General features: G+C 38.0%; 1 protein-coding gene across 12 annotated transcripts in view; it reads right to left on the bottom strand.

The window, feature by feature from the left end:
• Positions 1–227: 227 nt before the first annotated feature.
• The window catches only part of LOC139757561 (protein transport protein Sec31A-like), an 88,887-nt gene continuing 71,938 nt past the window's right edge, over positions 228–17,176 (bottom strand). For 9 of the 12 annotated variants that reach the window (XM_071678160.1, XM_071678152.1, XM_071678154.1 and 6 more), the window contains 5 exons: positions 17,023–17,091; positions 6,582–6,698; positions 5,096–5,278; positions 3,019–3,090; positions 228–1,297 (listed from right to left, as the gene is read on the bottom strand). In XM_071678160.1, coding sequence (XP_071534261.1) covers positions 1,112–1,297; positions 3,019–3,090; positions 5,096–5,278; positions 6,582–6,698; positions 17,023–17,091 — 627 coding nt within the window. In that variant the 3' untranslated portion in view covers positions 228–1,111. The remainder of the gene's footprint in view (positions 1,298–3,018; positions 3,091–5,095; positions 5,279–6,581; positions 6,699–17,022; positions 17,092–17,176) is intronic. The other 3 variants (XM_071678155.1, XM_071678156.1, XM_071678163.1) reach the window with 1 other exon arrangement.

Raw genomic sequence — 17,176 nt, 5'->3', positions numbered from 1 at the left:
TCTCAAATTCTACACGCCGAAAATGCTTTTATGAATAAAGCAAAATGCTTCAGCCTCTGGAAGGGGACTCAGTACGACCCCTCTACCAAGTGTTATGTTCTAAATTTCTGAGAAGAACCCTTGAACATTTTTGTCAATGGTGTATGCAGAAGCATGTGTTAATGTGGGCTTAATGCTAAATGCTTCCTCATAAATGAGTTAACTAAGGGATGAAGAATTCAAGGTGCTTTTATGAAGTAAATATATTCCAAAGTCTAGTGCCATTTTCCCTGGATAAATAAAGTGGTAAAACTTTTGAAATGTAATCAAAGAATTAACATCCATCACAGGTACAATGACGTATTTCTACACTGTATATTATAATTTTTGGAATTCAAGACATCTTCACTTGTCTACAAAATCTAGCTCCACATCTAGCAAAAGTAGTTCCTGATGTAATACAGCTTAGGCTACACTTAATATAAAATACGATATAAGGTCTTGTAACAAATGTAGAAGTGTGTATACTCTGTTAAATATCGACCAACCAGCAAGTTTACAAGTGATGTGAAAAAAGTATTTGTAACATCGGAGTACAAGATTTAATATCAATATAAAACATGCAATCCTTGTCCTGCTTAGAAGACTACAAAAGTTTTTTCACTGATTCAAACCAGCAAAAAAATCATTACATCTCTTCCAATAAAAATGAGAGTAAAATTAAAGCTATCTTTAACAAACATGACTTTAAAATGCACTTTACCTTAACGGACTCTGACAGGGAAATTTGTCTCACAATGACGTGGATCACCAATTCTAATAATATATAAGGTATGTATCTGCACAGTTTTAGGAATTAATCGATTTCTGGTGTTCTGGCCTATATTAGTTATAAGAATGCTTCTAAGCTAAATCTGTAGACTAGGTTTTTACAAAAGGAACAAGTTTTCGTAGTAACCCCTTGCACAGTTATTACTAACTTTAAACTCATTACTGCCATGCATCTGGGAAATTATCATATTTCCACAAAATACATTCAAGCGGTCAACAGAAAATATATTTCTTTTATTTTGATAACAAAATAGTTACCTATGGCCTATAGTGTGCATTCAGTTAACGAGTACTACCATCATTAAAGAAAGACCTGTAGCTGCATACAGTACTGCAAGAGTAGTTTGACAGAAGGCATAAAAGATGAAAGCTCAGAGAAGCTTCCTTTCCCTATTGTCTCAGCATGGATGCTCAGGGCACCACGGTAATCGCCACTCTGCACTGCACTTACGATTCGATGAACACCAGAAACTGCAATAGGACCCAGCTGAAATGAAAGAATATTGCAAAAACTTAAGATATGTAATCTATTTCACACTTATGAAAGCAAAAATAGTAAACTAGTGAAACGTCAAGATAACAATTCCATGCAAACCTCAAAACATGGTTCTGTAGTTTACAATTTGACATAATCTATGCCAATTATGCACTGGTGTATCGGGTGGAGGAAGGGAGTGAGGGCAACAGAGGAGATTGCCCTCCCCACGAGCTACAATGGAAACAGTAAGACTTACTTCATAAAGATATTTTATTCATTCATTTATTATACTTGATCACCATTTCCTGCATCAGCAAGGTGGTGCTATGAAACACACAAAGAACAGCCCATCCACTCATATGGATGTATATATCCCAAGTTACTTATAAATGCCCATACACATACATACACATATATACATATGCATATCAACATATACACATATACATATATACACATGTATGCCAACACATCTCACAAAGTAAACCACAGAATTTTACTAAAGAAAGTATGGCATAGTAAATACATGAAGGGTACGATAGGAAGATGGATCAAAGAATATTATAGTGCCAGAAAATACAAACTGACAGCAAATGGAATCATATCTGGTCATGTTCTGTTGAATACCCTAAGAAACGATGTTAGATCAATTCTTTTTATAATAGTGATGTAAAACATTAGCAGATATGTAAAATAAAGCACAGTAAGGTGATCTACTGATGATATCAGAGTAAGAAAATGAAAGAACCTGAAGCTGATCAGAGAGATGCAAGAAAAAGACTTAGATACAATCTACAAATGGGCACAACTGAACCATAGGGAACTTCACACAAATTTTTTTAATTACATCAAAAAACAAGTAATAATACAATAATGACACTAAATGAAGGCTCAGCAAGGAAAATGACAATGTGAAACGAAGGTTAAATGACAACCAAAATTCCAAGACCACATTGAGAAGAAAGCACTTTAGCTAGGTAATGAGTGGTGTGATATTTCGAACTTTTACAAAAAAGAAACAGAAATCTAACGATGAGAATGTTTCATGTAAACATAAGAAGCAAAAGTATATAATACTCTATGGTAAGATCATGGATGATATGAAAATAAATTGAGAGAATTCAGAAGCACTTATTGGGCAAAATTGATAGGACAGAACACATGAACTATCATGAAAGTCAAAAAGAAATACAACTTTAAAGCCTAAACAGAAGAGGAAGTTATGTGGTATCTTATGGACACAACAAATCAAGGGATGAAGGAAAATGTATCAAAATTAATTGCCTCTAAAATGGAAGAAAACACTTATAAAGTAGATATGTGTATATATGAGCGGATGGGCCATTCTTCGTCTGTTTCCTGGCACTACCTCGCTGACCCAGGAAACAACAATTATGTATGTATAATAAAAGAATAATAATACCATAGACCAAAAAGATATGACAACCAGCACAAAAACTCAAAGGCTATTCAATATGCTACCAAGAGAATTTAAAAAGTTTCCTCGTATTATTTCTCTAACTTCCATTCAATACAAGTACAGTGCTTGTAATTTCCTCGGAAAAAGCCAAGCAAGTTCTACAATAAAGGCTAGTTTAAAAAGATCTCAGATTTAGTTGCATCCCAAGTCCCTCATTAACAACATGTTCAAGAAGTCACTACCTTTTTCATAGGAAACAATTTTACAGCCATAATTTTGAGAAACTGAAATGCAATTAATGGTTTCTTACCTGCCCTGCCCGAAGTTTATCATACAATGCTTCCATTTTCACACCAATATCCTCAAGACGCTGCTTCATTTGCTGCAAGTAGACAAAGTGTAAACCACTTAACAATGATAGTCCTATATATATATTTATTTGAAAATACTGTGGCCACAGTTTCTTTTAGAATAAATCTACAGTACACATCAGACCAAAGAGCATGAAAACCCACAATACTTGGACTTTATTTGTAGATGTACAGATCAATTACTCATCTGGATGTTACAATACAAAAAATAATATAATTTTCTGATCTTTTTCTCAGTTGTTTTTTCAAAAGTTCACTAAATTTTTCTTATATGATCATTTGATGCTTCCATTTTTTGGTCAAAAATGATCGATACGTAGATTTTTTCTTTTGGAATGGTTACTTATAAGTAACATGGTGTCAGCCACTGGATTTTCAACTTATTTTTCCCAACTGTTTATCACAGGCACTGACTGTCTACGTGGCTATTTATTGCATGTGTGACATGCTCTTACACTTTTGGTCAAATTCAATCGGGATTTTTTTCTGAATTGCAATGATGCACACTTCATGTGAATCTTAATGCAACGTGGGAAGAGCTTGGAGCAGCTAATGGGCAGCAACATTTACCATGTGGTGTCATCTCTGGCCGGTCTGTTGTGCTTATAAATATAAGTGACATTTTTTGCCAACTGGCCAACCAGTTCTCCCTCTGTGAAAGTCTCAAGCATAGAGGTATCTCTTCAGAATACAAATTAGTCATTATCGAGAGGCTAGAGGGGGTGATTGGCTTTGTAATATAGCCTATTTCAAAAGGGTTGACTATGCTGGTGAAACCTCCAGCCATTAAGCTACCACCATTTTTCTACAGAACTTTACAAACTTCACCTCTTCAATGTTTATTTAAGTTATCTGAGTATCATTCCTGAGCTAACCATGCATCTGCTAACTCCTTCATTTACATTCATTTATATATACATCACTAACGTGGTGAAAAATAGTCACAACCCTACCAGAGACTATTTGAAAACTATATTTTTGACTCATAAAGGCAACAATTATGGGGGTCTGGTACGCATCTCCAAAGAACCTATTTTATTAGCGTCTTTAATCACACATTTCTGAGATACACAGACTTTTCTAGTAACAAAAAAACCCATCAGGTCTATGTGTATGTCAAAAGAAGTTACAAAATGAGAGGCTATTGAAATGCACAACAGAGATGGTATGCAAAGGAAACTCAAAAACCTACTCATACGTAGGGTCAAATAGCTTCCAAATGGAATACCTTGAGGCTTTCCCTTGGTATTATCATACATACCTACACAGCTTTCCATGGTTTACCCCAGACGCTTCACATGCCTTGATTCAATCCACTGACAGCACGTCAACCCCGGTATACCACATCGCTCCAATTCACTCTATTCCTTGCCCTCCTTTCACCCTCCTGCATGTTCAGGCCCCGATCACACAAAATCTTTTTCACTCCATCTTTCCACCTCCAATTTGGTCTCCCTCTTCTCTTCGTTCCCTCCACCTCCGACACATATATCCTCTTGGTCAATCTTTCCTCACTCATTCTCTCCATGTGCCCAAACCACTTCAAAACACCCTCTTCTGCTCTCTCAACCACGCTCTTTTTATTTCCACACATCTCTCTTACCCTTACGTTACTCACTCGATCAAACCACCTCACACCACACATTGTCCTCAAACATCTCATTTCCAGCACATCCATCCTCCTGCGCACAACTCTATCCATAGCCCACGCCTCGCAACCATACAACATTGTTGGAACCACTATTCCTTCAAAAAAAATATATTGTCAGGTTTTCACAATTAGAATACTGAATGACCCAGTTACAAAGAAATATACTTTAAAGTGGAAATTAAACAGTGAAAGAAGGATGTGAAGACAAAGTAGTAATCATCCTTCCAACTTTACATAAGTTATAAAAACAAACTGTACTAAGCAGTGAAAGACAAGGGAAGGTATCAGTAGTCATTTCTTGAATCAAAGAACTAATCCTCTGTCTCTCAAGAGAGACAGAGCAAGCGGGTGGGGTTGGTGCTGACCTGGTTTTGAACAACTTGTAGGCAACGGTTTTGGACTTCGGTAATTACATCTTGAACAACTTGATGTTCAGGCGGCAGTGGCCCCTTGCTAGCAGGCTCAGGAGCTGAAGTAGGAGCCACTGGTGCAGCAGACCCTGAACCGGGACCTTGTGCTTCAGATCCATACTGTGGGTGCTGAAATCCCTGTAATCAAGACCATTTACACTTCATGACAGGTTTTCAATTACGTAATTCCTTCACCATGAAGACACTAAACTGTGCACGAAAACCTCTTTCAATTCTTGTTTACCTCCATCCTCCATTTTCCAACTGCGTTACAAAAGTAATCTACCTTTGCTGCTCTCTTTTCTTAATTACATTTGAACACTAAATGATGGTAGGTTGCTGAAGTGCATTTCAGTTGATCACAAAATTATAGGAAAAAAGCATATGGAACAAGTGAATTCAAGGCAATCATATGGCACCAAAATCCCAACTCAGATGCTAGGCATCTCTGGAAAAACCAGGATTTACAAAATATAGGTTTTGAGGTATGAAAATCCATTCCTACACAGGTGTCTGTTGAAATCACTTATTCACAGGGGAGTTAAAACACCAATCTATCACCTAAAGTGAGTATTTACCCCATTATCTTACTGTCTTTGATCACCATAACTTCTATTAGGCTGATTAACACTTACTCATTATCCCTTTAATCTCCCAGGCCCAATGACATCATAGGCATGCAGTTGAAGGTGGTGCCTTCCAACAACCAACCTAAATCATTCATAACCCACTGGAGCCCATACCTTTCGCCCACTCATGACTTCATGTGATTAGGTGCCAAAAACTATCAAAACCATTATTTTTTCTTAGAAATAGAGTTAGACATTCCTCGTTTAATAAAATTATTGTTTACTGGGCTGAACAATCCTAAGTACAAGTGGCATGGGCCACTAGTGTGAGTTATATGGACACTATAGATGTGGCGAGTCTACCAAAAATGCATGACTGCTCATCATGTTTTCAAGCAAGTTACGAAGGCCACCAGGCAGCTCCAGTGAGTCATCCTCTGTTTGGACTGCCATCTATGGCCAGCCAACAGAGCCTAGAATGCACATGAGATTCATCTTGGGAAATCATTTTTGTAGACTGATGTTCATGGCAACCTGCTATGTAACAGTTGACTGATGTCCAAAGCAGCAAAGGGATTAAGAAGATAGAATTTATAAACGCCACTATTACTGGCCTCCGCCTGCTACTAGTAACAGTGTAAGTGAGACGTCACCTATGGTAAGTTTATATCACTGTCAAAGAACAGAAAGGAATACAGTATCATCATGTACCTTCTCACTCCAAAAGAGTCATTATTTCCCCACTCCTGTATGAAGTGCAGTCTCAAAGAAACAGGAGCTCTATAAATGGGGTTCTTGGACTACATAATAATAATAGTACTGATATACTGAGTTTGATATGGAATCAAAGTTGGTGTATTCTAAAGTCGTACCATAAACTGTTGTGGTGGTTCAGGTACAACACTTCCTGGTACGGGGCACATGATTGGTTCTGGAGCTTTAGGAGCCTCGTTTTGCTGTTGCTGTTGTTGCTGCTGCTGTTGCTTGGCCTAAAAAAAAAAAACACATACACTGATTTATCATCTTTAGAAAAAATGGAATTCATGAAATATACTTGTATATATTGTGGTAATCATACACTCTCATATTTACACCTTATATATGATAAAGCTTAGAATGCTTAAGGGAAACTGTAACCACATGTAATTACCTAATCATAATTAGTTATCTGCACAATTCTGGTTGGGAGTTCACTTCTCATGGGGACCCATCTCCTGAACATTCTTCACTTTTATACAACTATCTATAAATTCGTACATCGTCTGCATTCATATTTTAACCACTTAGTTCATTCCTTTCATCCACAGCTCTGATGCTTTTGAAGTACATTTTTACTTTGCTTGTAGCAAGTTTCTTGCGTAAGTCTTTTTGCTGCTATGGCCACTATTTGCTCACTCTTTGCACTTTTTAAATAATTGTTCACTGTAGACATTGCTAACTGAATAAAAAATTCAAGGGTTGTAATCATAACTCCTTTTTTTATTGTCTCTATCATGGTGGGCAAATTAATCTTCTCTAACTTCTCCCTCTAACTCTGCTCTTAAATTCCAAGCACTATCTTTGTTACCCTCCTCTGTACCTCTCCTATGTAAAAATAACTTCATGCTTTCTACCTATTTACAGTGTTTACTTAAATGGTGTGCAAAACATGAATACGGGGTTTCTTTGAGTCAACCATACCATCAGCAGATATAATGACTTGCTTGAATGACATGAGAGTAATGTGCAACTTCATATGGAAGATCTATGCAGCTTATGGCAATGTGTCCTTGAATGGAAGGGTATCCACATTTGTCATGGTCCGGATAGGATAGAGTTTGGAAGACCACATGCTGTATTATATACATAAAAATTATATATTTTGAACAGTCACTGGTTATACTTATCCATGACTGATGTGATTACAAAACTGACAAAATACTGTATCCAAGGCAAATTATCTACCAATTAATATCAAAGTTGCGATTTAGTTCATATACAAGAAATGGTTAATAAACTATTCATATCCCACACCTACATTACACTGGGCTTAAGTAGTGTGGTCATCAAAATTATACGTAAAGATCTAACACTGAAGGTCCAGATGAGGATAACAAACATGGTTCCTAGAATTGGAGAGCTAAATCACTGGTAGAATTGAGAGACCATAAATTTGCCCACCATGTTAAAGAACATCTTAATGAAACTGACATCGCAGACAGGGAACATTTTTTTTGAAAGATGCAAAGAAAAAGACTTGATGGCACAGCAGAAGAAACTAAGCAAGAAACATATTGGATACAATGTAAAAAAAATAACTTCAACAGTATCAGTGTTATGAATGAAAGGAGTAAGTGATGAAACTATGAATAGAGATAACATACAAAAGTTTAAAAGGTTATAGTTGTGTAAGGAAGGTTTAAAAGATGGGGGTTCCACAAGTGTAAAACTTCCATCCTTTATCATACAAATAAAAAAAAAAAGACAAATATGTAATTACAATGGAAAGTAACAGAAAATGGGCCTAAAGTAGAGCAAAGCAACAGAGAGAGGTTAGAAGTCACAGACTTATCCACACTGGATGAAAGGGGAATGAAAAAGACAGCTTTCAAGTTCATCAATTATTCCATAATGATATGAGACAGATTTTTTGAGAAAGACAAGAACCAATCAACTACAGGATGCAATAAGATCTAAGCAGAGTCACAGATGATGTGAAAAACTACCTCTATAGTCATGGAGTGGTAAATGAATGGAACAAGCTAAGCGCAAAACTGTGAACGCATCAGAGACAGAGAAGAAATGGTTAAAAGATGGGGGCCCCATGGGAGTACTGTACATTTCCCTCCACACTCCGCAAATGGATGTCATACACATTTTCTTTCTCTTATGAGGTGTGACAGTACTTGGTAAAACATCACCATATCATACAGAATTCAGTGTTTCCTGGCAGCTGGTAAAAATGAGTAAATAAAACAAAGCCCTAAGCTACCTTTTTTTCAGCGAATTATTAATTTGGCTATTGCTTTAATGAAGAAGTAAGACTCTCAAGATTCTCAACTTTTGATGCCTTACAGAATATTTCAATTCCTGATCAAGAGAATTAATGCAGAGCAAAACTTTTCTCAGCCCCCTATAAACCTATTCCATCCAGCCTCAGGTACTCCCACCACCATCCCAAATATATCTGGAGGAATTCAGAAAATTTTCCTTTTCCCCCCAAAAAAATACTCAAGAAAAATGTGTGGAATACATAAAATATACCTTAAAATCTACAAAGAAAAAATGAAAATGATGTAAACACAAAATATCTAATACAGTTAATGCACTCCAAACACAATTACAAACTTAACTCGTGAGACAGGTGGGTTGGCAGTATTGCACCCGTCTGTTTACATTCTACTCAATGACAAACCAAATGCCCATGGTGACAAATATACATGACCAGTCATATATAACAAACCTAAACACATAGGAAACAACGCAGAAACGAACTAAAATCAACTCGATATGTGGCTGGTCTCAGGTGTTGGTGGAAGAGGGAAAATGTTTACACAGTTAATCTCCAGATATCCCATATATTATATCCAGGCACTCTCAGTAAGTTAAAATTACTCTCTGCACGTCTCATACAATTTTTACAGCACAAACTGTAAATAAGTTGTAAAATCATTGGAGCTGTGGTGTAAGGAAGATGAACACAGGAAAATGAATGGTTGTCAGATGGAGATAGAGAAATTATTTTAGCATACTCAAATTAAATACATTACTACTTCCCCATTCTGGAATGCTCTGCAGGACTGAACTGAAAGAAGAAATAAGTTCAGTACAAGGAAGAGAATAAGTCCCAGTTTTGGAAGAATGAAGGGAGGGAAAGTGATTTTATGTGTGTTAGGTGGAACCATCAGTGTAAAAGTGAATAAATTAATATTAAATAGAAAAGAGAATCTGCTGAGAGAAGAGAGTAGGCACACCACTGCTGACAGGATACCCAGTGGAAGTCACCCCATTAATGACTACAGCAACAGAACAGCTTGAGGGGAACTAAGCAACAGAAACAGAAGAAAAAAATCTAAAGACTGGGGGTTTAGAATGAAAAGACTTTGGCACACACTGACAAATGCTTTGGAGATGTCAAAGGCTTTGACAAAAGTTTCTTTAAAATTCTTGAGGGAGGAGTCATGTGGGAACGATCACCAGTACACCTACCGCAGGGAAATTTTATACTGGTGATCAGAAAGAAGAGAAAGGGAGTCAAAGTGTTTAAGAAACTGAGTTAAGGAAAGCTTCAAAGACTTTGTAGAGAGTAGATACGAGAGCAATGGAGTGACAGTTGGAATGATCTCTCTTCTTAGGATTATGATGCACCAAGGCATGCTTCCAACAGGAAGGAAGAGTTTGGGATTCAAATGAAGACAAAGAACTATGTAAGCTAGGATCACAGCTGCCTAAAAAGTACACTTATTTAGGACATAAAGATGCATGCCATCTGAGCCATTTGCCTTGTACACCTGAAGATGGGATAGCAATTGGAAGACCCTGCTTGAAGAGAGTATAGGAAATGGCATTGGTTCTAAAGGAGGTTGGGGGCTGAGGAATACGAAGAGAATCATCCAAAATCGAATTAAAGAAAAAGAAGGTACTAAAAAAGTGGCATCATCAGTTACAAAGTTAGCAATACATTGGTCTGGTTGAAAGACAAGAGAAATGGTTGAATTACAGTTGTTGATGCTCATGGCTAAAGACCAAAAAGATTTCAGCAGAAAAAGAACTCAAGTTAGCACACTTTATGAAGGTGTGTCTGACTTCTCAAAGAAGAGCTCTGCTGTGATTATAAGAAGAAATAAGAGTGGAATAATCAACTTAAAGAGAGTCAGCTAAGAAGTCATGCACAAATGACCAATGAGCTTTCTCAAAGAGCCAAAGTTGGCATACTGATGAGGGAGAGAAGGTGGGCATACCCAATTAGAAGAGAGAGATACAAGATGGTGGTTGGAGGATCCTCAGAGAGCAAAATTACTATAATCATCACCAGCGTCTGAGCAGCCACAAAAATTCAACGCTAGACAATGAGACAAAAACAATTCCAATTCAATCTCACTTTAGTATGTTCACTATTCAGTTCCCTGCAATAGCACTAGACCTCACCCACCCAAACCACTCTAAAACCAATGACCAATTGCCGTGTAGGAAAAAAAAAGCTTACCTCTGCTTCAAACTTCAACTACCTATACTTTGAGATGCCCCCTTCCCCAGCAAACATGACATGAACATATGAATACAATAGCCTCCCAACCCATCCGTAATAGTCACTCCACCACATCGACCTGAAACTACCTTCCCCAAGTATAGCCACTCAACCACATTGACCTAAAACCACCTTCCCAAGTATGTACGATTTAAACTTTTCTATCTGCATTCCATAAACCACTCACTTCTCCAATATTAAAAACTCTCCAGTCAACACATCACAAAACCCCTCATGCCCAATATGTATCTTCCATGGAGAAGAAATTGTACACTTATGCATAAATTGTCCTGAGCACAACCAAAAGACAAATACACCACTCCTCATTTGAACATGTGGTCCTACCTGTTAGCCAAACCCCATAGAAGGGGATCCTGGGCAGAAAAATTCAATAGGTATCAGATTACTGGACACATACCAAACTGCAAACAGCAAAACAAATACTGCAATCCAACAGGTTTCACATGTTTCTGATTTTCTAAATTGTGAGCTTGATTTAAAAGCCTTTCTGTCTTCATTTAACTGAAATCTCAAAGTAAGCAGACTAACAGCCTAAGTACCTGCTTAAAAAAGTACAGGCCCTGTATGCTTGGCTACTTCTGTGCCAGATATCTGTTCAGTGAGGCACAGTATAGCATTTCCACACAACAAACAAGCTCAACAACTAAAGACTGCACATTATGACATCCTAATACTACATGCATAATCAAATTAAAACTATCAGGAAAAGGGCAAAGTACAATTGCATTTGCACACTCAGACTACCAAAGCACATGACATCATCATCAAACTGTAAATCTTAACAGTCTAATGCAGAACATACTCAAAGTAGCACAATAAAAACATTGCCAATTTTGTTGCAAAAGATGGTGCAAAAAGAACCAACAAATCATATTATGTGACTATCTGACACTGCACATGACACATATTGTAAAAGAATCAGAGATCATATTGGATACTGAACAAACGTAAACTATACAACCACCATACACTGTTCGAATTTTTGTAAACAAAACTCATTTTATGCTGGTCCAGTGTTGAAAGTCTGGTGTGGTTGGTGCAGCATTATTTGCAACAGTGTATTCAGAGTTGGTCACTGAGAAACTAGTATCCCTAAATGAGTTATACTATTTCTTCCTGGAAGGCATGGTTTTAAGAATGGCTTTACAAATGCACTTTTTGTCCCTCTAACATAGGTCTCCATTTCAGAGACCTACTGGTAGAGTCTTTCCCTTTAAGTTTAGAAAGTTTATAAAGCTTTTGTGATTATCTCCATTACAAATTATTCATGAACAATGTCTCCAGACAAATGACATTTTGAAGTGACTGCCTGAAAGAGAAAATATATAGCAAACTGCACATCTATCTTCTAGTCACCACTTCTATTATTCTTTTCATCCCATCCAAAGCTTGGTAAATTACTCATAACAAAATTAGTTGCTTATTGTTATAATTTTCATCTATTTAGAGTAACAAGCCATATCATAGACCCACAAAAATCAAAAGTCATTGTATGTATATTAATTTCATTAGCTTATACTGTATTGAGTAATCTGCAATAATTTGACATTTGTATTGTTGCCATGTGTCTTTTGGTCACTATAGCTGCAAATTACAGATACCACCACCATAAGTAATTCTGAAAAGCAAATATGTACTATACACATATACATATATTAGTAACAACAGACATCAACAAAGTATTTGACAGTGTCCCTTGACATATCTTCACACAAAAGACTGATATCATCCTCCATAACAGTATCAAAAAGTGGCTGGCCAACTTCATACCCAGCTGCTAAGCCAGTCACTCAAAGGTTTCACCTCCAACAACCCTTAAGTTCTACTATGTAGTTCTCTAAGGAGCTGTTCTCTCTCCAATCCTCTTCCATCTCTTCCTACATGACCTCCTGTTACCTCCTGTATACCACAGTATGAAGGCCCTCTCATGAGTAGACGATCTAGCAATCATATCACCACACTTCCCAAACATGTACGAGTCACATGGTTTCAAATACACACTGGACACCAATTATCCCTCTAAGACTTCAAACTGATTCAACATGTCTAAAGAACCTTCATACCCATTATTCAACTACAACAACACAGACACTGAACAATTACTGTTCAGTTGCTCCAAACTCTGCCTATACAGATATGCACACAGTATCACTACATTTTATGAACTGTGGTCCCTCCCGGTGGATATGTCCAGCTCCCTGAGTGCCACAGGAGCCCCACTGAAGGTCGAATGACTCCTTGGACAGGAAGGAAAGGTAAAGTATACATGGATATATATATATATATATAGGGTGGGGAGGGGGCAAAAGTTCTGGGAGCGTTGAAAAATGTGTGGAAGGCGAGAACATTATCTCAGAAATCAAAAATGAGTATGTTTGAAGGAATAGTGGTTCCAAAAATTTGTATGGCTGCAAGGCATGGGCTATAGATAGGGTTGTGTGGAGGAGGGTGGATGTGTTGAAAATGAGATGTTTGAGGGAAATATGTGATGTGAGGTGGTTTGATCGAGTAAGTAATAATAGGGTAAGAGAGATGTTTGGTAACAAAGAGATTGTGGTTGAGAGAGAGCAGAAGAGGGTGTGCTGAAATGGTTTGGTCCTATGGAGAGAATGAGTGAGGAAAGATTGACAAAGAGGATATATGTGTCAGAGGTGGAGGGAACGAGGAAAAGTGGGAGACCAAATTGGAGGTGGAAGGATGGAGTGAAAAAGATTTTGAGCGATCGGGGCCTGAACATGCAGGAGGGTGAAAGGTGGGCAAGGAATAGAGTGAACTGGAACGATGTGGTATACCAGGGTCGACGTGCTGTCAATGGATTGAACCAGGGCATGTGAAACGTCTGGGGTAAACCATGAAAAGTTTTGCGGGGCCTGGATGTGGAAAGGAAGCTGTGCTTTCAGTGCATTATACATGACAGCTAGAGACTGAGCATGAACGAATGTGACATTTGTTGTCTTTTCCTAGCGCTACCCACAAAACTTTCCATGGTTTACCCCAGACACTTCACATGCCCTGGTTCAATCCATTGACAGCACGTCGACCCCGGTATACAATATCGCTCCAATTCACTCTATTCCTTGCATGCCTTTCACCCTCCTGCATGTTCAAGCCCTGATCACTCAAAATCTTTTTCACTCCATCCTTCCACCTCCAATTTGGTCTCCCACTTCTCCTCGTTCCCTCCACCTCTGACACATATATCCTCTTTGTCAATCTTTCCTCACTCATTCTCTCCATGTGACCAAACCACTTCAAAACACCCTCTTCTGCTCTCTCAACCACACTCTTTTATTACCACACATCCTTTAAACATCCTCAGCCTACACAACTAACCAACCAGACTCCTAACTGACAACTACCACCGCCGACAAGGACCACCTGGAGCATGTCACACAAACCAATCTCTGACCAACCTGTTATTTTGATAATGCTCCACCTGGCCCAACCACCTAACAGATCCACCAAAAAACTTACACAAACTAAAGGAAAGCAGACTGGCCAGCATTCACACAATGCATAGAACCCATGCTCCAAAAGTATACAACAGATCATTTCTAATTCCCATACCAAGCCATCTCAGAGTTCATCAGCTCTAACCAAGCCAAGAAAAATCACTCAAGTCAAGAACAATACTTAAGAAATATAAACCACCAACCAAAGGATATGATTATCCTTTAAACTGCAAGATTAAACCTCATTGGGAATACACAGTTCAACCCTGCTCACAAAACCTGATCACATGAAGAAAAACTACAGCAAATTAGAGAAAAGCAACCATACTCATCCTTCACTCAGAAATGAGAATGTACATGGAAGACTATGAAATATTACCACTGAAATCAAGAGAAGCAAAAAGCACCTTGAATGTCTAGGGCCCAAGATTAATCAACACATTCCCTATAGCCATCAGTAACACTTCATGGTGCACAAAAGAGAAACATATGAAGGCCCTGGATAAGAACGTACAAAGTCTACCAGACCAGCTAGGCTGCAGTAGTTATGTGGGCTCGAGCGTTGTGGCTTCCAAAAGCTTGGTCAACTAATAGCCTAACTCAGAACCTTGATCTTTAGTCCAGGCTGTGGGTAAAGAAGACCTCTAAAGAATACTCCAGGTAAATCTTTCTCCAGCAATATAAACACCAATTCAACATATCACAAGACCCCTCATGCCAATGATGCAGCCTTCACAAAGAAGACAGATAACACTCACTCCTTAACCATCCAGTGTTGACCCCACAAAGACATAAACGCAACATTACGACTCTTAATGACCTGTGGACTCACTCAGAGAACATGGATGGCTTTCTATATGCTGTGGGAACCCAATAAAAGGGGATCCAGGGGCAGGAAGGTACAGTACGGAGCATTTTGAAATGCAAAGCAACAAAGCTAGAAAGAGAATTTGTTAACCAAATGTGCAAACCTGAAAAAAGAGACTATTTATTAGGGTAAAAGTATTTCACAAGGCTACAGTCTTGGGAGCATTTGCCTTATAAATAATGTGTGTGTGTGTGTGTGTGTGTGTGTAAATATATATATTTATATATATTGGAGCTGAGATAATCATGAAAGACAAGGTTGATGCAAACCTATAATCTAATCATTTCGTCACAATAGACTATCAAAAAACTGACATGAGCATTCAGACATCAAGCAATAAACAGCTGGGTTTCACCCATTAAGCATCACATGGCCCGCACTCTCTCCTGATTGGCCAGGCTGCATCTCCGGCCCCTCATGTGTTGTACACGCCTAATCCTGTCACCTTACCCAAGCAGCTATTCTCGACTACATAAGAAAGTGTGCATGAGTGTTCATAAAATTTTTCAGGAGCATGAAAGCTGCTTTGATGGCCTTTCTCATGCTTCACCCCATCTAGGAAAATGTGAACTTGAGTCAAAATACAATACCATAGTGTTGTTGGATGTCCATCTTGTATTCAGTAACTCTTCTATTCCTGATCAGTTTCTCTATAGGAAGTCTTACCTCATTCACTAAATAATATCTATCTTATGCAAAACACTGTCTTATTCCTGTTTATTGCAATGTCTTACTTTCTGCATACTCTCTCATTCAATAATCCAACACCTTCCAACAGACATTTCTGACTGCTGCCTGTTGTGAGGTGCGAACTGCCGTAAATTTCTTCCTCTTTCTTTCAATATCTAACTCCATATGTAGCCTATTTTTTCCCTTAATTCTCATGGCCTTGTTATAAAGCAGAACAGCAAACCCCTGTGAACAGGGTTTCCTAATGCAACTTAAAAACATAGCAATGAGAATTATGGAAAGAAGTAGGATAAACATAGAATAAAACATAATAAGTATGAGGAAGTAAGTCATGGTAGTTCATAACTCATGACAATTAGCCTTTATAAATGATGATTTAAAAGATGTGGACACTAATACCGTGTTGGTAATGGGAAAGAGGGTTGTTGAATTAACAAGCATGTATAAACAGGAAGAAAAATCATAGTGTGTAATCTAAAAAGCTAAGCTACAAAGCAGAAGGTGTGATAAGACTTACAATGGAAAGGCTAGTCAAGGACTGAAGAATATCCAATGACAGAGGGCTTATAACACCACGGTAATGCATGATGGTGAGACTTTGCATCTCCTAATTGATATGAAACTCCTATATTCTGTCACAGCATGATACACTGCAAGAGAAAGCATGTCGATGCAGGTTACATTCCTCTGGAAAATTCCACAAACACCCAAGGAGGCTTTCATATGTGGTCAAGAGTAGATGCATTGTTAGCACTACAGGAATGATCAACAGTGAAGGGACTGGGTGTACTACCTGGCTGATCAAGAGTGAGGCACACAAGATGCCTACGGGGTAAAATCCCATTGTTTATTGCTTGATGTCTGGATGCTTTTCAATCTACAGATAAAGTCTGTTGTGTTGAAATGTCGGAACAAAGCTATGCTCTAACCTCATCTTCCCTTAACTCCAACATACATTATTATATAAACACACACACACTGTATATATCTTTTTTCCTTGTAGTTAGCATGACTAGCAGATCATCATGCCACATGCCAGCTGTTCTTCACAATACCTGCTTGAGCATCAGCAACTTCCTGTCTCCAGAGTGGCCTCCATGGAACCTAGGTTCTCCGGAATACAGCTGCCATCCCACAAAATTTCAAAATAGTTAATGGTACTAGTGTAAGGGACATCTAACAAGCTGATATATACAAAATCTATGATAA

This window comes from Panulirus ornatus, chromosome 27, assembly GCF_036320965.1.
Source record: "Panulirus ornatus isolate Po-2019 chromosome 27, ASM3632096v1, whole genome shotgun sequence".
Classification (NCBI taxonomy): domain Eukaryota; kingdom Metazoa; phylum Arthropoda; class Malacostraca; order Decapoda; family Palinuridae; genus Panulirus; species Panulirus ornatus.
The sequence above is the reverse complement of the archived record's forward strand: the minus strand, read 5'-3'. Positions and strand labels throughout refer to the sequence as shown.